This window comes from Ascaphus truei, chromosome 9 (genome assembly GCF_040206685.1).
Source record: "Ascaphus truei isolate aAscTru1 chromosome 9, aAscTru1.hap1, whole genome shotgun sequence".
NCBI lineage: Eukaryota > Metazoa > Chordata > Amphibia > Anura > Ascaphidae > Ascaphus > Ascaphus truei.
Genome location: NC_134491.1, coordinates 24,003,359 through 24,027,158, shown reverse-complemented (window position 1 = coordinate 24,027,158; position 23,800 = coordinate 24,003,359). Strand labels below are relative to the sequence as shown.

Sequence of the window (23,800 nt, the reverse complement as noted above, 5' to 3'; positions counted from 1 at the left end):
CGCGCGCTTTGGGGGTCCCAGCCTTCCCTCTTTCGGTAAGAGCGCTTGTTTTCTTTGAGAAGATGTTGTGATTATTATAGAATAGGAGCGTATGCTGTCGATCATCAGTCCTGTTTTGGGACATCATCATGGCCATCGTAGCCTCAGTTCCACGGGCCAATAGGGATAGGCGTAATGTGGCAGCTTTCTGTTGGATGACCTCTGCAGCCATCTTTGATTTTTTTTACCTTCATTTTACTGGCGCAGAAGTAAAGGTAAATATCCCAAAGCACCCGGCGGTGGTGTCGTGCTGCGGCCACGAAGCTTATTTCCCTGCACCTGATATGGAACTTGGCTACTTCTTCTTTGTAGTATTTTCAGCACCTCCGGCTGCAATCACACTTGGGCCCGTTATTCTAGATAGTCTGAAGTGGCTGTTTCCAGCTGCAAATTCCCATTGATTACAATAAGGGCTGAGAGCCGCCGCTTCAGACAATTTAAAATTGGGTCCTTCGTCTGTTCAATTGGCTTTTAGCTGTAATTTGTATTTCATGTGGGCGTGTTACCCAGTAAGTCATTTAATCCTATAACTGTGTACCTGCTGCAGCGATGCCAACATACAAGGACGTAAGCCATGAGATTTGGGGTCCTAGAGAAATGAAGAAAAAATAAACCTTTTGAACGTTAGTGTTGATTTTTATCGTGGAGATTGCAGCCTGTACGGGTCAATGAAGCTAAAACATGAGCGGATCTCAGACAGTTTCTATAGTTTGCTACTGATTCATATAAGTGGGATTGCTGACTTTGGAGGGCCCCCCTATTGAAAATAAATGGCGCTAAAATCTTATTAAACAGCGACCTACATTGGTGAATTGAAGTCTTCATTAGCGGGTGGGTGTGATGAGGATGAGTTAAGCGGTTTGCTATTGAACATAGTGAAAGGAGGGGGTGACTGTACATACGTGTGTGGGAGTTATATACATACGTGTGTGACACTGGGTTCTACGTGCAGCCTGTCACAAATTTGTGCCTGTATGCACTCGCACCCCAGCTTTGGGGGGGGGGGGGGGGGGTTGATTCACGTTTTGAGTCTTGCATATAAACCCAATCTTACTGGTAACCAACAGCACCCCAACTGTGTGTGTGTGTGTGTGTGTGTGTGTGTGTGTGTGTGTGTGTGTTTTCAGTCTGCATGTCCCAATTTGTGAAAATAATATCCTTTTCTTAGCGCTGACCCTGTACGCAGTGCTGTGCCTGAGGCCACCGGGAGATTCATTGCGTTGCCAAAAGTCAATAAGAATTTAAATGGGGTTCACCAACTTCATATTGGGGACGTTCTCACTGAGCTGCTGTGTGGGAATGCCCTTTTTAAAAGGAATAATTAAGAGTTCAGTGCACATGAAGAAACCTCAGAGGTTTGGCAAGCTTTGTTCTCGAATTTCCTCTACAAATCTCTCATTTTGGTCCCTTAAAAGGAATCGCAACTTCAGTAGTGTAACAAAAAAACTATTACCCATGTCTCCTACAGTACGTGCCAAATGCAAGAGTCTCACGGGAGCTATACATTTTAGAAATTAATATTTCCCCTTTAAGGTAGGAAGCAGGGGGTCCCCGGACCTCAACCGTGATCATTACAACCAATGAATAGGTGGACCTCCGGGGACCCCCTGCTTTCGGAGATACCGGCGGCCCCTTTAGAGGCATCTCTTCTATTTAAGATCCCACAAGCCAATAGCAAGCGGTCATCCTTGCGTCTTCCTATAGGGACCTTTAAACAGACATTTTTCCGTGACTGCTACCAGCAGCGTTTATAGAGGTCCGTATCTGGGGAAGCAGGGGGTCCCCGGAGGTTAAATGAATCTTAAATCTTGCATTAATATTAAATAAATCCTGCGTGACACGCCCATTCCTCTGCCTTGCTCTGCAGATCCCACATTGTGTGTGATGGAAAGATATTTGGGGGGGGGGGGGGGGGCGGAAGAGAAGGTCGTTGGCAGCATAAATAAAAGGTGACTTTAGGCGTGTTATTTTCCCATTACGCTGCTGATCCCGCGTTTCATTGCTGTAAACAAGCCGTCGCCCTTATGAGCGCCTTCGTTTCCTTGGGGGAAGCCGTTCATGGTGCTGCACATGGACAAAAACCCGGTGACTCCTCGGAGAAACCTAATCTCCAGCCATGAAGGTTAGGAGTGAATATTTCATTAATCACGCGGGCGCCGTTAACCCGAAGCGTGGCCGCCGGCCTCCTGCAGCGTGCAAAACACACGCAAGGACATGGTAGTGATATTCCCGGACCAAGTTAATGGATGGGCACATACTATAGAACAGGAGTGGGCAAGTCCAGTCCTCAAAGGCCACTAACAGGTCGGGTTTATCCCTGTGCTGAAGCTGGGATATCCTGAAAACCGGACCTGTTGGTGGCCCTTGAGGATGGACTTGCCCACTCCTGTTCTATAGTGTTATATACAAGTAGAAAAATAAGGCAGTGCACTGCCCAAAGTAACAGAAAGAGCCTCCTTCTGTTACTTTGCGCAGTGCACTGCCTAATTTTTCTACTTGTTCCTGCCATCCCCTGGGAGATTGCAGCCTGTGAAGATTCTGAGATTGGATACTCCAGGAGAAACTGAGTGAGTTCACTTTGTGGGTCGCTGTACCCCTTTTTTCTCTGATATATGGGACGTTGGTCTGTACTATTTATTTATGGTGCCGCTGGCATTAGGTACTAGTCCCCTAACCCTATTAGGGCTTCGTTATGCTATATGCTTACATTGAAGGAGTTTATCCCAAACCTCAGTTTATTATGCCAAACAGGACTTGTTTTTTCTGATGCACTGGCTTTCTACACAACCTATAGTGTTATATAGTATGTGAGCAGCCTTTATTTTAGCTCAGCCCTGGAGTATCACTGCTATTTTCTTGGTATTTGCGGAGCTGCCCGTTCCGCTTTCTTTTGAACCCCGTCTGAGCCTTTTAGAGCAATCCTGGTGACCCCCAGATCTCCCCTGCGCCTCGTGGCTGTTTTTTGCTCGTGTCCATCGGAGTCATGCAATGTGGGCTCTGGGACTGGTCCGTGGGACTCTGGGACCACTTCGGCAGCCAATGTGTTACAGGGAAACTAGCTTCATTTTAACAAATCCCCTCTCCCTTCCTTTTTAGAGCATAAATATTGTATCAACGTTTCTAGAAATCCTTCCCCGGTGGTGTTATACCGGGGCGGTGGTGTTATACCGGGGCGGTGGTGTTATACCGGGCGCAAAGGGTACTAATGGCAGTCTAGGCGTAGTCACTATGTGACTGTAATGGCGCAGGGCCGGCATTAGGGTAAGGTGGCCGCCTTGGGGCCCCACCCTCTCTCTCCCCCTCTCCGGATACTACTTTCCCCCGCCCGGAGGAGGGAGCGTGGGCCCCTGGACCAACACAGAGTGGTGTGTGTGTGTGTGTCTCTGTCCGTGTGCGAGAGGTGTCGCCTCCTGTAGCGGCACGTCGCCTTGACAACCGACGTCAAATGACGAAGCAACGTCATATGATGGTGCGTTGCCTAGCAACGTGATGTCACGTGACGCTGCCGGAGGAGGCCGCCTGTCACTTTTTTTTTAAATTTAATTTTTTAACGGGGGGCCCTGCTGCCAGCGTGCCGCCTTGGGCCCCGCAAACCGAAAGTCCGGCCCTCTGGTCACGTGGTGCCGGCGTCCTGCCCAAGCAAAGCGAGGGTTTTTTTGAAGCTTGGATCGCAGCCTCCCTTCCCATGGAGCGCAGGGCGTGATGTGAAGGGCAACCACCTTTCTGTGTTTGGGGCCGCCACGGTCACACGAGACGGCTTTCAAAAGTGGTCACGGTGCTGTGCTGGCGGGTTCGTGGCGCTGATACCACGGCACCGCCATGCCTCAAAGGGGTCATTTTGTTATGAAATAGAAATTATTAAAACGGTGTTCATATAAATCCCGACAAGCGTCGGTGTTTCTTTAAAATCTTTCAAATAAAAATGGCCTCCTCCTGTCTCCGCAGTAACCACGCGCGTCGGGGCGTTTCTTTACAATCTTAACCCGATCTCTGTCGTGTGTTGAAACTTCTTTTTCAGTTTTAAAATTAATTACACTCTTATTAGCTAAAGAGATTAGGGCAAAGATCGGCAATTAATTAAGCGGATGTGAAGGAAATGGAAACGTATCCAATTTTTTTTTTTTGCACAGGAAACAAGTGATGCATTTTACTTGAAGGAGATTTGGTCTTTGTAACAAAGCCAATTTACTAAATGTATTGCAAAAAAAAAAGAAGTAATCTTGCAAAGGTTAATTTGTCCGGTTTCTGCCGGTCATCTCCTCGCGCTTTGGGAATAATTTGCACAGGGAAAGGAAGTGGGGAAATAACTGTGATTTATTACACTGCGTGCTCGTTATCACGCGGGCGGACACCTCGAATATTTGTGTTATACTGTGAGTCCGCAACGCAGCGGATATTTAACCCACGCAGTGCTTAAAGCAGCAATACTCCTTCTTTTTTATATGTAAAGCACGTGACCATGTGTAATTCTCCATTCTTACCTAAACTGGCAATCGTTTGCACCACATTTTGTTCTAAATCTGTAAATATCCTGATTTGTAGAGTCCGAAGGCGGCCATTTTGTTAGGCACACAGTCGGTGAAATGCTGCAGCTGATATGTAACATTATATTACCAAGTGTAACACATTGTTACAGCTTTCAGAGTAATAGTCTTGTTTGGAACACCGCAACAGATCTGTTTGTGATACTTTGTTGTCAAAGGGTAGAGCTCAGAAAGTGTCTGTTCCTGTTTCAAAAGAGGAAGTGGATATCACTTTCTAAATGGTTGCTGTAGCAACCAAAGGATGACAAGGTACATTCAAAAATCATTAAATAATGCTTTAAGGTTGTTTTATAGGCAAAAAAAAACAGTTTTCCCTGTTTGCATTATCCTGCTTGTGAATTACGGGGGCTTTTTTATTCTCCCCTCCCCCCCCCCCCCCCCAGCCTTGCGCTTGCTAACTCATATCCGTATTGACGTAACATGTGGGGACTTGCTTGAGAAGTGTTTCCCCATGCTTAGTAAATAGTAACTAACTCTGTTTATTGGTCGTCGGAACGCCAGAGACTATCTGGATAATCTGTTTGTGTTGTTAAGCTGGCGTTTCTTAAAAATTAAAAGCCTCGCTGTGAAGCCCTACAAAAAAAAAAAGCAAATATTTAGTGAGCGCTGGTTTGTATCCAACAGTGCTCTGCAGTGCGGCGTTTGCTAAGATGTAGAGAATGGGGATTGTGTGCTCGGTAAACAGCGCGGATAGCTGACTTTTCAATGCTTTTGTTTGTGTTTTGATGGGATAGGGATTAGTCTTTGTTTCTATAATATGGCGCCTGTAAATGCGTCCACTCACTATAGAGCAGGGCCCCTAACAGGTCAGGTTTTTTTTTTTGGATATCCCTACTTCAGCACAGGTGGCTCAATGAGCCACCTGTGCTGAAGCCGGGACTGAATCAGTGGCTCTCTTCGACTGAGCCACCTGTGCTGAAGCAGGGATATCCTGAAAACGTGACCTGTTGGTGGCCCTTGAGGACTGGAGTTGCCCATACTGGCCCATCCTTGCGACACTGGATGGGATTTGGTGCGCGGGACGTACATAAATTATCGATTTTTCTTCTGTATACTTTGTAACAATGTGAATTAATTGTGAACCGACAATGTTTAAATAAAACCGGGTGGACCGACATTTTTACAGGAAAATGCATTTTACAATATGCCATTCAGCAAACTGAAAGCGTGTGTGTCCTGTGTGTGTGTCCTGTGTGTGTGTCCTGTGTGTGTGTCCTGTGTGTGTGTCCTATGTGTGTGTCCTGTGTGTGTGTCCTGTGTGTGTGTCCTGTGTGTGTGTCCTGTGTGTGTGTCCTGTGTGTGTGTCCTGTGTGTGTGTGTGTGTCCTCTGTGTGTGTGTGTGTGTGTGTGTCCTCTGTGTGTGTGTGTGTCCTCTGTGTGTGTGTGTGTGTGTCCTGTGTGTGTGTGTCCTGTGTGTCCTGTGTGTGTGTCCTGTGTGTGTGTGTCCTGTGTGTGTGTGATACAGATCTATAAGTATTTTATTTTAACCGAATAGTGAAGACCGCTCTTAAAACGTTCTCTGTGACGGCCGCAGTGCGTTGAACGCGATTCTCTAGATGTAGGCGCGCGTGTTATTTTGTTTATTTTTATGAAGATGTCGTTTAACTATATATATATATATTTTTTCTGCTGCAGCAACTGAAGCATCGCAATCTTGTCAACCTCCTTGAAGTCTTCAGAAGAAAGCGGAAGCTGCACTTGGTGTTTGAGTACTGTGACCACACCGTTCTCCATGAGCTGGACCGGTACCCACGCGGGTGAGTCTCCGGGGTTCAGCCCATCGCTTCCTTAGATTGGCAGCCAGTGGACCATTATATGGCTAGAGACGTGGATAGTTCTGCGTGGCGCTAGGAGCGAGTTGCTCACGCCCTGCAGGGAATCTGAAAAGCCAAACCAATTGTTTTCTAAGAGCAGCAATCCGATCTATTATCCAAGGGACTCTTTTCTTCCTGGTCTTAGCGGTGCAAACATTGTACAACCGGCGCTTAAGTCTCCTGGTCACAATATTTGTTCTTCTGCGCTGAAGCACAGCATGGAGGGAGGGGAAGCAGAATGTCGTCCTGTGAGCCTGAATTTTCGGGCACACCCTTCCAGCCTAAGTGGAAGGCATTTCTGGGGCGGGATGTGTCCGGCGAATGCTCAGCCCGGCGCTGTTTGCCTTTCAGCATTGTGTAAACGATACTCCGGTCTGATTTATGGGCCGCGGCCCTTCGGGGTGACACTTTGCTATGGAAATGTCACCGGGGTTTTATGAATCCTCTGTGCAGGCCGCGGATTGGGTGAATGACCTGCATGGAGTTGATTGATTTGAGGCCCCAAGTAAACAGCGGCCTGTACGTATTGTTGATGTACAGTGAGTGCAGATAAGGAGCCTGGGAGTAGCGCCTCCCTGCACCTCCCCTGGCAGGAGCTCCGGTCTCCATTGTGCAGATAAGGGAGTGATGAGGTCTGTTTGTTTCCTGTTGTCCGGCTCTGGTTTTCTAACGGCATTTGCCTGTTAACCCTTCCTCCTCCAGAGGATCCTGCAAAACGAGTGGCAATGGAGGCCACTGTGGCAGCAGTAGGGTTAACCTTTTCAGTGCCGGAAGCCAGATCTGCTTCTGAGGACAGGAAAGCCCCGCAGTGATTGACTCTCGGGAACTGGAGGGGTGGGGCGAGGTCAGGCCGGGACATTTGACCGCTGCCGTCTCGCCGCGTCCAACTCTCCGTCGGTGGTCCGCTCCGCTGCCGGACCCTCCGCCGCCGACCGTTTTGAAAAGTGAAGTTATTCTAGGGGTTGATGGAGCGGGTAGGTGTTTTAGGGTAAGGGGTTAAGGCTTTTAGGGTAGTGGGTAGTCTTGGTATTAAGAGGCTAAGATTAGGAGGTGTTTAGGGTAACGGGTTACCTTAGTGGTGATGCGGACGGCGGCGAGATGCCCCGTGGCGGCTAAACGGCTTTCAACGAAATGTCCTAGTCCGGAGCGCTGTCCCCCTAATATCCTATACAGGTGTTATAATTAAGGGAGACGCCTCCGCCTTGTGACATCACTGTATATTCTCGGTTTCTATTCACAATGGAAGATTCCGCAATGAACTGCTTAGATTAATGCCTGAAGCTGGGTCCATGGCGGGCGCGCGCTTGTGACTGTGCACGTGACAACGTCACCCGCGATTTCAGCTGCAACAATTTGTGGCCAGGGTAGACGCGACGGTGAGGCGTGTCTGGGTGGGCATCACAGGGACATCACAGAGCTGGTTCGCCCTCATTGGGTGAACCACTCGCGGGACCTGGCCGTCACGCCTGATTCCGCGGCGTGTCTGAGTATTCACACCCCAACGTGCTGGCGCACGCGCCGTCTATGCCCGTGATCATTGCCTTAAGGCATTGTGACCTACGCGGCCTAAGTGTTAAAAGATACAGCAACAAAGAAGCATCCAATGAGGGCTGCAGCAAGTCCCAAGCTGCAGTGATCAGGGCGGTTGGTAGAAAAGTCAGTGGTTTTTGCCTCCTGCTTTACCTCCTGTGGGGTAAAATAAGATGACGGCCTATTTAGTTTAATACCGTAGGGCCGCGCTTCTCAGCGTTCCCGTAATACGGCGGCTTTCATCTATATCCATATTAATTCTGTGTGGCGCGTGTTCCGCTTATTTGGCATGATCAGCACCGGAGTCCGGAAAGGGCGTATTTTTTTGTCAGTGTCTATAAGCTAAGGGCGAAAATATTTTAAGGTAAGCAATGTGTGCACTGTATACTCATATTACTTTGGTATCGTTTTTTTAGGCATAGTTCTATTGCGCACTTACTATATGATCGTGTAAACAAGTTACTAGGCTTTTATATGCATTCGCCACTTTTCGGCGATTTTCACTTTTCTGGTGAGATCATTGTAGACCAGGTGTGGCCAACTCCAGTCCCCAATGGCTACCAACAGGTCAGTTTTTCAGGATATCACTGCTTCAGCACAGGTGGCTCGTTTGAAGAGCCACCTGTGCTGAGGCAGTGATTTCCTGAAAAACTGACCTGTTGGTAGCTCTTGAGGACTGGAGTTGGCAACCCCTCTTGGAGACTGATGCCATCATGGGTTTTGTTTTAATGTACTGTATATCGAGCAGAACCTTGTCATTTCTGAAAGCCCAGATTATGTATACACAACTGGGGACTTCTCTTCTTGGTGTCACAACCTATAATTATCCTGATCCAATACCGAAATCAGAACTCGTGTAAGCTTTGTCAACAACAGAAGGACAAGATAACCTCCCCACAACACAAGAAACCACATTGCTAGTAGTATTTGCCCTTTAAAGAATGTCATTCTTGTGAGCTTATTTGATCCATTCAAGTGGAATTGAGTACGTTCCTTCAGAAAAGAAAAAAACTGGCTGGAATAAAATCTTGTGATACGCAGACATTAGCATGCTTTGCAATAAGCCCATTAGTGCAGTTTAAGTGCTTGTTACACTGCTTAGCAAGCTTCAGTAATCTGAAGAGGATAAATATTAAGGGGCCGTAGCCAAAACAAACAGAGGTATTTATAGGAGGAGGTATTGGCTGGAATATTCCGATGAAGCGCTTTCGCTGGACAAGATTAAACAATTGCAACATATCATTAATGCCCAAAGCCAGCCTCCTCCCTTAAGTGCAATGTATATATGAATAGCGACTCTTCTTGCCAGCGGAAATGGTTTGCACAGGACACTGTAACCTGCTTTTCTTGTGTATGTATTGGATTTGCCAGCGAGCTGGCAGGTTCTCTGTGCTGTATGATGCAGTTTGCTGCAAGTCTAGGCTTGGGGATATTGCTTCATAGGCTTCACCCTTTTACTGCCAAAGCAGCAGGCCTTTCTGATAGCAAAGTGGCTCATTGTGTGGCTAGAACCATCGGTTATTCCGGAGATGTCATCGGATGCAAGGAAAAACTTTTGTATTTTTTAAATTTAATTTGGATTCTGGGCTGAAGGAATATCTTGGCGATACACCCCACCTTTTTATGGTGGTGTCTTCAACTCCCACTCATTCTTTTGGGACATTTATGGCTGGGATAGAGCATGTGTTTTTGTTTGTTTTTTAAAACTCTCAAAATAGTATAAAATACCCTATAACTCTCTCCCCATAACCTCTAGAATAATGTTGCCCTAACCATTGTATTTGATTAAAATAAACGTGTAGACATATCTTAGTTTCATCTTTTAGGTAAAACACACATTTGAAATGCAACTCTACAATTTGTATCATTTTTACTCTCGTAAATCTCTTTCTTATCCTTGTAATAACCCACAGAGGGAGAGAGTGTGGGTGGTAGGATACCTTTTTTTATTGGATAAAAAAGTAGTTAAGACAGTGATTCCCAACCAGGGCTCCTTGAAGCGGTCTCAGGGGTTCCTCCTATGGACCACAGACCCCTCACACTTCCCCCTGGGGGTGGCATTTTTTGGTATGTATTTTGTAGGATGGATGAGAGAGAGTGGGGTAATTGACAGAAGGTAGGGGCGAGTGAGAGAAGAGAGGGGGGCAGGAGGGAGTGAGTGAGGAAAAGAGGGAGGAAGAGTGAGATGCAAGGGATAAATACATGGGAGGGGGGAGAGTTAGTGAGATGGATGGGAGAGAAATACATGGGTAAAGGGTGGGAAATAGAGGTGGCTCGTGAGGTGTGAAATGTTGTGACTGACCCCTGTCGAACATAATGTGTCAGCCAGATAGGGGTTCCCCGAGATTTTTCGAAATACTTCAAGGGTTCCTCCAAACAAAAAAGGTTGGAAATCACTGAGTTAAGGTACATACTATTGTATTTCTGCCATACCCGATGAAGAACCCTGAGAGGTTGGAAAGCTTGTACCATATAAACTACTCGTTGGTCATCTAAAAGGTATCTTACACCCCTACTCCCTTTATCTCCTTTGTTACTACATGGAAGAAAGTACCAACACTGCCCCCACCCTTCTTTGCTTCTCCTTGTGAGGGATCTCAATCTTACTTGAATATACACAGCTTAGAGACACAGTATATTTTTCAATACCCACTGAAGAATTCTGAACAATTATTTTCATAGCCAGTGGTCTAGTACTGGTGGCCACGTTGTTTGGTAGCATTGTCCGAAAAAAAATCTTATAGGCTTGTTCCTGAACATTCCCAACAACTTTTGTGATTGCCAAAAAATATTGCTCTGTCCATAAACATGCTAGTGACTATATAGATTTCTTCTCTGCCAACTATTAGCCATGGGAGCATGTGTTGCCACACAGAGCTCCTCTGTTGGGAGGTTTAGCCAGAGGTGGCATCCATTCTTTTGATCTTAATACATTGTTTCTATTGTCCCACCATTTGAGACTTTTGTGTCTTTGCTTGGTGTTCTAGCAGTCCTGGTCCCAACAGGCCAGAATATTGTCTTGCAGAGGACTCGGAATCCACTTCCAGGGCTCAAATCTCCAGAGCAAACTTGTGCAACCCTCGAGCGAAGGTCTTTTTGGTTATGAGCTTCTCTTGTAAGGAACACTTTACCTTCTCTCCTCTCGCATGGAAGATAGTTCTCAGCAACTGAATTGTCTGTGTTGGCTATAATGTGCTCATTTTGCTGCGTGACCTCAATCTCCCATGTCTATCCCACTTGTCTGATAACCTGCTCACTGACCAGACCGTCATAAAGGTTGTTGCTCCTAGAGAGCTAGCACTGCGAGCACAACCTGAGTCCTCTTTGAGATTTTATCAGAATGTCTAGGTAGAAATCCCTGAGGTCGAAACAATGCCGAAAAGTTCCCAACCTACAACACGTTCATTGTCGACGCTACAAATTCCATTTCGAATGATTTCACTCAAAATGTGAACAAATGGTTAAGTACAGGACTACCCAAAACTGTTCTGTACTTGGGTTCTACAGGAAAGCTTGAGTGTATCCCCTTCCCCTTTTTCTGCTTCCTGTACCTTCTGCGGTAGGAACTTGTGCACGGAATTCCTTATTGCTTGATCCTTGAGTGGATCACTTGGTAGCCTAGATCCCATCAAACTATCTTTCACTGGAATTTTTTTTTTGATTCTAGGGTTTGGCCTCTCATTTGGCACATCCACCTGTGCGATGTAAAATGGAGCCACTGCTGTTTGAACTGGGAGATTCCCCCTAAGGCAGCTCTCTCCAAGGAGGCTGGTCTGCTTCCCTTCAGAAGGTGGGATTCTTGGGGGGAAGGTCTTACTGGATCATTGCTTACGGCTTCCTTTTCTTGAGGACTATGATGTGGAGCCTTCTGCAGTGAGAACAGATGCCCACGTTTATAGTTTCTGGCCTCTAAAGGAACTTTTATCAAAACTAGAAGATATTCATGTTCTCGGCCTCTTCTGTTGAGGGACAAAATAGCCTTTCACTTGGATTGTCCAAGCTTGGGCAATAATTGTTTATAGAGACTCTCTCCAGATTCACCAGAACACGGACAAAAACCCAACTTTCTTTGAAGAGGCATCTGCAGAAATAGGCTATTTTTGGCTGAACAGGAATAAATAGGACTGCTGTTTTCTCTCTAATAAGAAAGGTACTGGTAAGAGCACAGGGCCGCGATGTAGCCGGACTAACCCACCCGCATTTGAGGTTAAGTTGGTGGGTTTGGTGCGGGTACAAGTGGCGGGAATTGTTGGCACACAGTTTGCGGTGGCCTTTATGAGCGAGGATTAAATTCATGGCCTTTTACTGCTGTGCTGTGTGCCGTTTTATTACGGGAAAGGAATTTATTTATTAGCTTGTTTTTGTCGGTTTCTGTAGCAACACAATGCGTCAAAAGCCCCTCGGGAAAGAATGAGTTAATCTAACAGGTCCCTGCTGGGTTAGGCGCTGAGCTGGGAAAATGGTGATCTGAATGGGACAAGATAAAGATGAACCCACAGGGATGTTTTGCAGGACGCAGATTACACGGCGCGAATACGGTTTTTCAGGACGCTTGAATTTTCCCGCTGTGACTTTGTTCCAACTATTAAACCTAAGCTAAATTATGTAACACGTCTTGAGGGGGTATGTTAGCCCTCACAACACTGTCCGTTTAAACCAGGGGTCTCAAACTCCGTCCTCAAGGGCCACAAACAAGCCAGCTTTTATGGATATCCCTGCTTCAGCACAGGTGGCTTAGACCAGCGGTGCACAAACTGGGGAGCCTGGGGGTGCGAGATTGTTTGTTTGTGAGGGGCGTGGGGTTTAGAGGCCCCGCGCGCTTCCCGAAGGCACTTCAATTAAGTGCCGGGGAAGCAGCGAAGGCCTCTGTAAACTGCACTTACCTTGGCTCCGGCTGCTTCTGGAGACGCGTCGCCATGGAAATGTGGCGTCAAATGATGCCGTGAGGTCATGTGACGCCAGGGCCGAGGTAAGACGGGGGGGCCCGAAGAGAGGGGAACAGTCGGCAGGGGGGTGCAGGGAAAAAAGATTGTGCTCCCCTGGCTTAGACTGAGACTCCTGATTTAAATACAATCATAAAGCAAATGAATGTATGGTCTTCCTTAGAACATCCAATAACCCTTAAAAATGTTATTTATTTTGTATTACAAAATGCAGATACAAACTATTCTACAAGTTATACCTTTTACAACTCTGTGCTGCACAAACGGAGAATTTATATGTTCTATGATCAACAAAGCATCCCTCCAAAGTACACTATATTATATTTATATATAAAATATATTTTGTAAAAACTTCTAAAAATGAATTGGGTTTAATCCCCAGCCTATAGCTTCACAAGAACCCGATCCGATTCAGCCCCTTGAGTTGTGCGTTGTAGTTTCTTGGGGTCCTGCAGAAATGCACGATTCTCCCCCAAAGTTACTGGAGACCCCAAAAATGTACCCAGAATTCAGGTTAGATTCCCGGCTACATTGAGGCGCAGTGCTCCGGTCAAAACTACCATGAAAGCGTTCTTGCGACTCACGACTAGGAGGTCCTGCTTCAGCACAGACCAGAAAAGGTAAAAGGAGGAAAAGGGAGGAAAAGGGTCACTGAAACAGTTATCGGGTCCCTAATACCAAGTTCTTGCCCAGGTCATCCTAACTCTGGTATAAGGAGTGTAGGGGATACTCCAGCCAGGTATAAGGCTGAGAAGTTTTTATTAGAATAAAGAAAAGTCTCAGTTTGCAGAGTACAAGGGATATGGCTGGGGAGACAGACAGTTTAGTGCCCCCTCTATCCCTCACCCCCCAAAAGACGAGGGTTTTCTAATAAAGTGCGCCAAGCATGTTAGTAGGTTTGCCTGACCTCTGGTACAGGGGTTCGGGGGTGCTCCAGCCGTGTATAAGGCTGGGCAGGTTTTTATTAAAGTAAGAAGTTTATTGATGGTCAGAGATAGGGCTAGTGAGGAAAAAACAGTGTGAAAACTGTATCTCCCACACCAAATAACTTAGCACATTTTAATAAAGAGTAGAAAGTATAGTTTATTAAAAGCTGGTATGTTTTAAAATGTTATACTTTTTACTGTAACATAAGGCAGAGTCTTTCATCCTGGCCACCTGGGTGTTGGTGCCGGTGAGTCTAACCCTAGGTCCATAGATGAAAGGGACACTGGTTGCCAGGGGTGTGAAAGCCATTTAAATAAGATGGTTGTGTAAATACAGGCCATCCTGGCAAACTGTCACCTCCCTAGACTTGCACTGAGCCTGTAGGAGCAAATAAGCAAGATGGCGGTTTTGTCGCACATGCCCAGTGCGATGCTGAAGCTAGAGGTGCCAGGAAACCTGGCAAAGTGTGTGAGTGGCCAGGGCTGACGTTCCCACGCTGCGGATTGGCTGTAATACTGCAGGGATGACTTTGAAAAGGTTATAAAAGAAGTGAGCAGCCAGCCCAGGGAGTAGCTTTTCCCAGTGATTCAATGGGATTCAATGTTTTTGCCAAGTTCTCAAGATCCTAGGACCGAGGTGGGCAACCCTGTCGCCAATCGCCACAAGTGGCAAATTGGCCATGAAAGTGTGGCGAATTTAAGTTTGCAGCTCCCACAGTAAAATAAACTTTTCCCTCACGGCGTGTACTGCTTTTCTGCTTTCTGAATGAGTCACTGACGCAGCACAGCCACCCAATACTCCCCTCTGCCTTCAGTTGCAGTCTAGACCCGACCTTGAGCTGTTTATTTTTATGGGAGCTAAAATTTGTTGTGACGCAATTAAAGGAAAAGCACGGTGTGGCGATTTTCACTTCTCATTCGCCACACCTGTGGCTACATTGGAAAATAGGTTGCCCACCTCTGTCCTAGGAGTTCGCAGTGACTCCAATCCTGGAAGCCTTGCGGAGACAGCAAGGAAACAGCTACCGGACTTTAAGCAGAAAAGTTCCTAAGTCACACTTTCAGTACCATTTGGAGGAGAAGTGCGGGAGCTGCTGGAGGTTCATGCCGATTTGGGCTCCAGAACCTTTTGGGCTAAGTCCCGGTCAACCAACAGACTATTTACAGACTTTATTTCAACTAGGAAAGTCAGTGTTTCACCCCCAGTAAGTGTATTTTTCTTCTGCCTATTGTAATTCAATGAGTTTGCCTGTTTCTACGGAATAGATCGCACTTTATTTTACATCTTGGCTTTGCTCAGTGATATGATCCCGGTTTTAAATGTGTAAGTACCTGGTCCCCCGTGACACCGAGGTTTGTGTCCGTACGTTCGATCACATTCATGTATTACACCCCTGTGCATTGGGCTTTTATTGCAGAGTGCCTGAGCACCATGTCAAGAGCATAACGTGGCAGACCTTACAAGCGGTCAACTTCTGCCACAGACACAATGTAAGTATATTGTGCTATATGTTCTCGCCTATCAAGACATTCTCCCAGACGGCTTTTACAGTAGTTGTCTGTCTGAGTTCATTCCTGTACCTTTTTTTTTTTTTTCAAACTCAGGATCTAACCTGATAGAAAAGGAAAGTAATCGCTTTATAAATAAAAAATAAAATGCGTGTTAAAAGGTTGCATCACCAATAATACGTGTCCGGCTGCGTTATTAAACATTGCTTTCCTAATGCTTCAAGCTGATCTTGCTATAGAGCAATTACATGGAATATAGAGGTAATGGCTGCTGGGCAGCTAAGAGCTAAATGCCCCTACGGGTGACACAACGGTTCTATGTAAGGAGCTTAAAGCACTTGACCTGCCTCTTCCAGCCACCATGCAGTGTGGTGCGATTGTTGTGGTTCTATGGAGAAGTTTCAGGACACACACACCTTTTATACGATGCATTTAGTTCTGCATCTGATGCACCACTAGTTTCTCCTATTACTTGGGTGTCAAACAATCTGCCACCTGACTTGTAATGCTGCATTATGGTTCTGTGTATGCGTTATACAAGAAATTGAGATATATTCGTTGTAAGAAACGAGGAGCATAGTGATGGGCTTCTCACTCCCCCACCCCCCCCAAAAAAAAATATTCATTGTGTTATGAAGCCACTTGGAGAATAGTTTTAGACCTATTTATTTCAGTGGAGATTAACTTTTCTCCAGCACAGGGGGAGACTGCTTCATCTGAATAGCGGGATAGGAACCAACATGTGTGTGGCATTTCATTAAACTGCACGATGGCTCCTGTTTCCCCAGTGTATCCACCGTGATGTGAAGCCAGAGAACATCCTGATAACCAAACACTCGGTCATTAAGCTGTGCGACTTCGGTTTCGCCAGGATACTAAGTGAGTACTGGGAGAGACCACAAAAACCACATTTGTTTTACATACCGCGTGTGAACACATTCACGTGTCTCGGGACAGGTCTGCAAACCTGCTTTCCCCCATTATCTCATCATACAGTGCTTCCACTGGAGCCAGGGATTCTGGGTAATGACATGCACATGAGCACACTGTTTACATACAACCTCAACCATCTACTTCCAGCACTGTATGTCTCCGTGGCTGATCAGTGGCATGGGCAGTGACCTCCAAGTCTCTCTACTTTCCTATCTGTTGGGGAACCAGAAGAATCAAAAGCCACATTGATGGCGGTTTATTTTCCAAAGGACTATATCTTTTTCTGTTGGCGTAGTACTATTTGTTGGGTGGGGGCGCTTCACATACAAACTCCGGAACATGCATCCATTACCATAATGTAAAAATATATAAACTTAGGGGGTGAAGGGGCTGCAGCACCCCTCTTTCCAGTGTTTTGCTGCCTGGGGATCGGAGATGGGCTAGCTAACAATTTGTATAGTGTTGATAGACTCCAGATGACCTTGTCTTTGTATAGCTGGACCTAGTGACTACTACACAGACTACGTGGCTACCAGATGGTACCGTTCTCCTGAGCTGCTGGTGGGAGACACTCAGTACGGACCCCCGGTGGATGTCTGGGCGGTCGGCTGTGTCTTTGCAGAGCTGTTGTCAGGAGTTCCCCTGTGGCCTGGGAAGTCTGATGTGGACCAGCTGTACTTGATCAGAAAAACGCTGGGTGAGTAGCACTTATACCGGGGCTAAAGGCTGACCGGCCTTACCATGTAACACGACTACAAATGGAACTACATACGGTGCTTTAGTTCAGTAACCGTGATGTGGTACTTGGTACCACTGTAGAATAACAAATCCTTGCTCCTAAGCACTTTTCACTTACCCATTGTGAATGGCCAATACCCTGACAATACTTCATTCACTTTGCTTGGACAGTCGGCAGATCAGGAGCCTCCTGTCCAAGCTGATGTAAAACCTTGGATCACGCCTATATTTCGGGTGCCCTTGAATTTCCAAAGCCGTTTTGAATTTACTGTATTTCACAAACCAAAGCTAAGGGCCCAAATATGGTTTATTCCATTTATATAGATCAATAGCAAAGTTGTAGCAAATAGGGAGACATTCCGACAGTGAGTTTAGGGGAGCAATCCTTTTTAGATGCACTGTAGGGTTCTAATTACCCTACAATGCTTATCTCATCCTAGTTACAGTATTCAGCTTTTAGTTTGGTTGTGAGACCGCTCCATGCAGGCATCACACTTTTTAGGTGAAGCAGAACGTGTTTATACTTCCTCTGAACACACCACCCTCCATCTTCAATGACTGATCTTGTGTTCTGCCATTGTTTTCTGTATATGAATGTTTTTATGACTTCACCCTCGTTCGAGCCTTTTTTGTTTTGTTTTTTGTTTTTGTTCTACCCCAGGTGACCTGATTCCCAGACATCAGCAGGTGTTCAGCACAAACCAGTTCTTCAGTGGGGTCAGCATTCCTGATCCGGAAAATATGGTGAGGAGAGCCGTGTGAAGGATAACACAGTATGCGTGTGGAGACTAACTACATGTATTTAACGAATGTAATTCTGCTTTATCTTCATCAATTTAGTGATGCTATCCAAATCGTTTCCCTTCAAGAGGGAATGGTCAAGTGTTTGTGAGTTAGAAGTGTATTCCTGCATAGGGACTGCAGACTGAGGCGCCTCTGCTCTGCTCTGCTCTCATTCACAGTCAGGGAGAATGTTGGAGAGATGTTTACCTTGCACTGCAAAGGATCATGGGACATGGCATTAATGCTTAAAGAAGCCCCGTTTGCTGTTCTATCAGCCGCACATCCACAGACCTGACACATTGATGTAACTGTCTGTGTTATCATTCTTCTGTCACATGTCTGGTCCTTATTCTGTTTGCAGGAGCCCCTGGAATCGAAATTCCCGAATATCTCTTCTCTCGCTCTGGGACTTATGAAGGTAATAAAAGATATCCTAGGACGGACAGGGGTGGCCAACTCCAGTCCTCAAGGGCCACCAACAGGTCAGGTCTTCAGGATATCCCTGCTTCAGCACAGGTGGCTCAGTCTTTGTCTGAGCCACTGATTGAGCTACCTGTGCTGAAGCAGGGATACCCCGAAAGCCTGACCTGTTGGTGACTCATGAGGACTGGAGTTGGCCATGTCCCTAGTTCACGGGTGGAATTCCTAATCCCTTCACACATGCGCCATTTCTTTCTGGTCAGCATTTTTTTTAAATGAATTAGAAATGCTCTAAGCTGCAACCATCTTTGTATTACGCAAAATATATATACTCCCCCTTACAGTGCGTCCCGGCCCCGTAGAGCGTCCAATCCATTTTCGGTGCCTGATATTGAGTGACTTGAAAAGAAAAGGATAAAGTATACAACGTCCCAAGGTCCCAACCCTATAACAGGGGGGTATTCTCCTCCGTAACCTGGCTCTGAACGCGGAAGGCTAATCCAATCCATGGGTGAGATGCTGTAACACCTGTATCTTGCAATTCGTGCTTCAATAAACACTGGGAGAGGAAGTCGATGAGATCTCTCTGAAGTTTTATTTTGCAAAGCATCTGGACATGCCACGGCCTGCATGGTGCCGGACATAGGGCCACGGTGCAGCCTGGAACGTGGCACGCCGGCTGCTTTTTTGAAATCTCTCGAGATTTCATCTACTTCTCCAAGTAGAGAGGCGGAGCAGGAACGGCGAAATCCCGGGTGTCGCAGCTTCTCTTTCATGTGTTTTTATATTGAGTGACTGTCCCAAGGTCACGAGAACTGACACTTGGACGTTCCACGTGCGGGGGGACACTGCCACTGATACTCGTTCAGTCCCCGTCTCCGTCATTGCCTGAAAAACTAGACGTGCAGACTGGTACTTAAACGCCTGCAGTTGGACGCTGTTCTGGGAAGTTCTCTCACTTTCTGATGGCAAGTCGGTGGTTCTCAACTCCAGTCAAGACCCCTCAACAGGTCAGGTTTTTAGAATATCCCAGCTTCAGCACAGGCTGCTCAATCAGAGGCTCAGTCGAAGACACAGCCTCTGAGCCACCAGTGCTGAAGCTGGGACTGATTGAGCCACCTGTGCTGAAGCTGGGATATCCTGAAAACCTGACCTGTTTTTGGGGGAGGGAGGGTGGGGACGGACGGACGAAGTCTTGAGGACTTGAGTTGAGACCCCCTGCACAAAGCATTAACAGGGAGGAGAAAAGACCGTTCTTTCTGCTGCACTCACAAACAAACCAACCCAAAGGAAGTAATGATATGAAATGTAACCTTTAATCTATAGTTAAGAACAACAAAAAGACGACACAAATAACAATATCTAATTTAAAGTGTGTGTGTGCGCTCAACATGGAGGTCTGAACCTATAGCTGCTTACACAATATAGAGCACCTATTCGTGTACAATAAGAACGGTCAGTATGGGAGAGGCTCGCAGGGGAGTGGCCTATGTCCCACAGATATACACACACTTGGACTAGGAGAGTCTGTCTGCCATTTAAGAGTTGGAACAAAGTATCTTATGGATTTCCAGCACCCACAATAACTATTCAATAGCATGAGACAATCTACTCTATCAGTAGCAGAAATCTCTGCATCATTCTTGTAGAAGAAGAGATTGGCTTGTAATCAGAAGACTTGTGTAGAATATACAGCCACTAGAATCTGTGGCTTAGGAAGTGTGGCACACTATATCCCTCTCTAATCTAGATGCCTAGATCAGACTGGTCGGCCAAATGATTCCTATTGCTACTAGTGTTTCCCTATTACCCTTGGTCGAGCATTTTCAGCTTCGTCCTTGTTCAAACAGGGCTGCCTGCACATGGACCCCGCAGAGAGGCTCACGTGTCAGCAGCTGCTGGAACACCCTTACTTCGATGGCATTCGGGATGATGGAGACACGGGAAGAGACCCCGAGAGAGTGAGCCGGAGGCAGACGATACTGCACAGAAAACACTTCCCTGGGGTAAGGTGTTACACCCCAACAAACCGCACTGCCAAATATCCCATTGTCTTTTTTTTATATCTTGTACCCAAATAAGGACCATTTAACAAGCCCTTCCCACTGTAACGTTCCTGGCAGAAGGGGGGAGATGCTTGTTGCAGGTTATTTTAAATAAAGTTTATAAGAAAGAGTTAATGTGATGCAATATTAAAGGGTTAAAATGTCATGTAATGGTATCGTAGTTGTGGGGTTGCTGTTGCGTATGTAGGCTCACGATCACCATATCGCTTCATTCAATATTGGGAATCATTACAGCCATGTTCGGAACCCAGATAACGAATAGCTGATTTATTTTATTTTAAATGTATTTATTTTTTTTTACCCGTAGCTACAGCACCTTCCGCAGCTGACCAGCAGTAATCTCTTACCCGCCTTGGAGAGCAAGAAATACTATTACAACACCAGGAAATTCAACTACCGTTTCCCCAACATTTAGGCGAGCGGGGGGAAGGGGCAGAAAGACGCTAGTTAAATATTTATTGTTCTTGGAACAAAATGGCAGGAATGTCAGACGAACACAAGACGCGGCTTCGATTCCCATAAACAGTGGCGTGATCATTTTTTTTTTTTTTCAAGCTATTTATAGGATCCGGCAGTTTAGATGCTAATAAACTGCACCACAGTATACTATGCACTGAAGCAGAGAACATCTGTTGGTCATTAATGGAGGTATTGCTTCTACTGCACGCATCCTCACTTAACCATTGTGCTGCCAAAAGAATCAGCCTGGGAATGCAAAGGGCTGCAGAACCATTTGGCTTCAAATGTATTCATACAAAGAGAGATCTGATATCTACATCAGGAGTGGCCTACTCCTGTCCCCAAGGGCCACCAACAGGTCAGGTTTTCAGGATATCCCAGCTCCAGCACAAGTGGCTGTCTTTGATTGAGCCACCTGTGCTGAAGCAGGGATATACTGGAAGCCTGACCTGTTTACCCTTGAGGACTAGTTGCACCCCCGCCCCCTCCTCGATGTATATCATCTCTTTTCCTGAATACTTACACTCTTAGAAGCATTAGCAGTATATTGTAAGTAAAGAACGTGGCACCGCTGGCTGAGGGCTGTTGTACAATCCCAGTGGTAGGGCGGTGGCTGGAAGATGCACATGTTGATTTTCTTCGACTGAATGGAAAAATTGAAGGCGCCTGATTGGCTGAGCTGGAAAACCAGTTGCTGGGAGCAACAGTTACTGCGCGTCCGTCCTGTCTACTGCACAGATCACTACCAGAGACTGGTCCTATCATTAACTCCTTCACTGCCAGATTGGGCAGCAAAGGGGTTAATCACTTATACTAGCGACCATAAAAAACAAAAAGTAACTTATAAATAACTTTTATATATATTTTGTGCCCTAAGTTTTATAGCCTCTTTAGTCTGGCTTTAACCTGCTATTTAATACACAGGGTGCATTAAAGTAGTTTAATAATGTTCCTTATTAGTCACTTTCCCAGCTGGCAATAGTTATGTCATTAATAAGCCACCGGTGCAAATGGAAAACTTTAGAGCAATAAGAACATGTTCATTATGTAGGCTCCCTGCAAACATGTACTTTCTATGCTGCAAAAGTCCACGTAGAAATTCCACTGTCTGCATTCCACGTATCACTTTAAAAAATTTTTGTGTGTATCTTCGTCCACGGTAAGGAAGTGGAATGGCCGTGATGTAAATGGTGCATAGGCGAACCAAACGGTTTAGAATGTATTTTTCTGTCGGGCTACAGATCTGGAGGTCCTGGGACGCACGCCTCGCCCAGACATAGGAACATGTAATAACGAGTCCAAGTAACATGACATTCACAGTACAGTGTTTTTTTGTATATAAATAGTAACTTGTATACAGTATCCATAGCTACACATGAATAGATTATATTGGTGACCATGAAAAGAATGATCCATTCATGGTATAACTTGAATATAAGGCTTATATAAAGGAGTCATCCAAGCTGGGGTTTCCCCCTCATAGGATTGAAGTAGGGGGTCTCCCGAGCTGAACCCCATTAATCTCCGCTGCTTCCAGAGATACTTGCCTCCAAAGGGGGCGCCGGTATCTCCTGCAAGTTTAAAGTTCCCGCGTCACGTGGGCCAATAGGAAGCCGCACCGGATGATGTCACGGCTTCCTATTGGCCCACAGGAGCTTCGAAAGCCACTTATTTACATGACCTAATATCTTCACCATCCATGTCCCTCAGTGCAACTGTTGGATATTGGTGAGGATGCACAGGCTAAAAGTCTCCAATCAAATAAATCAATAATAATAATGAAATGTAGAGGACCTGCTCTCTAATGTTTTCCGTCTACGGAAGAGCGGCCTTAAAATGTCACATGGTTGGTAAACGATGGTTTAGTACATTTTCCTTGAATTTTTTTTTCTCTCTATATCCCTAACTTCACATTGCTAGAAAACTAGTGAAATTTGGCAAAAATGGCATTATTTTAAAAGGTCCAGGCAACTGTGCACGCAGACTTTTTAATGCTAATCTTTTAGGGGACGCTTGCCCATTCATGCAGAAGTGGCAGATTTCACGTTTTTGGTAAAGTACGGTGTACGTCTCTGCTAAGGAAGTACCGGCGGTCCTCGCGTTTCCGATGGAATGCGTCCCGCTAACCGCCGTCTGTTAGCGGACCGTAGGTTTGCGGGTCCCATGTTAATCGGGGGTGGTGACCGGTGGATAAGCGGGTGCGGTGTCGGATAAGGCATCTGTCGAAAATCGAGACGTCGGTAAACGAGGACCACCTGTACACCTTTAGGCTGCCATTTATCAAGCTGTGAAACAGTCTTCCCCACATCGACAAAGGTTTGAACTCCATTGACATGAGTGGGACAGGAGGAAGACTGCTTCAAAGCATGTTACGGAGAGACCCCGAGAGCAACTTCAGCCAAGACTGCATCTTTACCATCCTCTACATACTGCCACTTGTTACTCGCAGTAAAGTCCCAAACGTTTCTCTACCCGAAGGGTGGCCAAGTCCACTTCTCCAGGACCACCAACAGGTCAGGTTTTAAGGATATCCCTTCAGCCCAGGTGGCTCGGTCACCAGCTGAGCCACTGATATCCTTAAAACCTGACCTGTTGATGGCCCTTAAGGACTGGAGTTGGCCACTCCTGCTCTGCCCCATACCCCAAAATATATATATCTCCTTCTTTAATGACCATTAGTTTAAAGCTTCACGAGTGCCAAATTGACTCCAGAAGTTTATGTACAATCCCTACATCTGGCTCCTGTGTATGTATACAATATATTCCCTGTTGGAAGAGGAAATGTATTCTCATCTGATGTTTTTTGTATTGTTATCCCCTTTGCTGCCAGACGTGCGTGCATTGCAATAAGGAGGAGGGTGGTCATTGCCCATTCTCACTGCTCTGGTGATGCCTGGAATACAGCGCACTCACAGCAGTTAAATTGGCAGCAATACTTTATCACCAGCGCTAAATTAGTGTCGATCATACAATTCGTATTGTTCTGTGTTATCTGGTTGTATCTTTTGTGTGTGTGTTTTTTTTCCCCTATGTAAAGTGTCCAGTCATCAATAAAACTGAAGCATTTTTACACTTGGAAACCCAAATCATTTGTTT

The 23,800-nt window shown here is 46.0% G+C and overlaps 1 protein-coding gene across 2 annotated transcripts in view; it reads left to right on the top strand.

The window, feature by feature from the left end:
* CDKL1 (cyclin dependent kinase like 1) overlaps positions 1–23,776 on the top strand; it is a 29,776-nt gene extending 6,000 nt beyond the window's left edge. For both annotated transcript variants that reach the window (XM_075613838.1, XM_075613839.1), the window contains exons 3-10: positions 6,219–6,340; positions 15,215–15,287; positions 16,094–16,184; positions 16,735–16,935; positions 17,638–17,720; positions 18,121–18,177; positions 20,030–20,185; positions 20,553–23,776. In XM_075613838.1, coding sequence (XP_075469953.1) covers positions 6,219–6,340; positions 15,215–15,287; positions 16,094–16,184; positions 16,735–16,935; positions 17,638–17,720; positions 18,121–18,177; positions 20,030–20,185; positions 20,553–20,660 — 891 coding nt within the window. In that variant the 3' untranslated portion in view covers positions 20,661–23,776. The remainder of the gene's footprint in view (positions 1–6,218; positions 6,341–15,214; positions 15,288–16,093; positions 16,185–16,734; positions 16,936–17,637; positions 17,721–18,120; positions 18,178–20,029; positions 20,186–20,552) is intronic.
* The last annotated feature ends 24 nt before the right edge of the window (positions 23,777–23,800 follow it).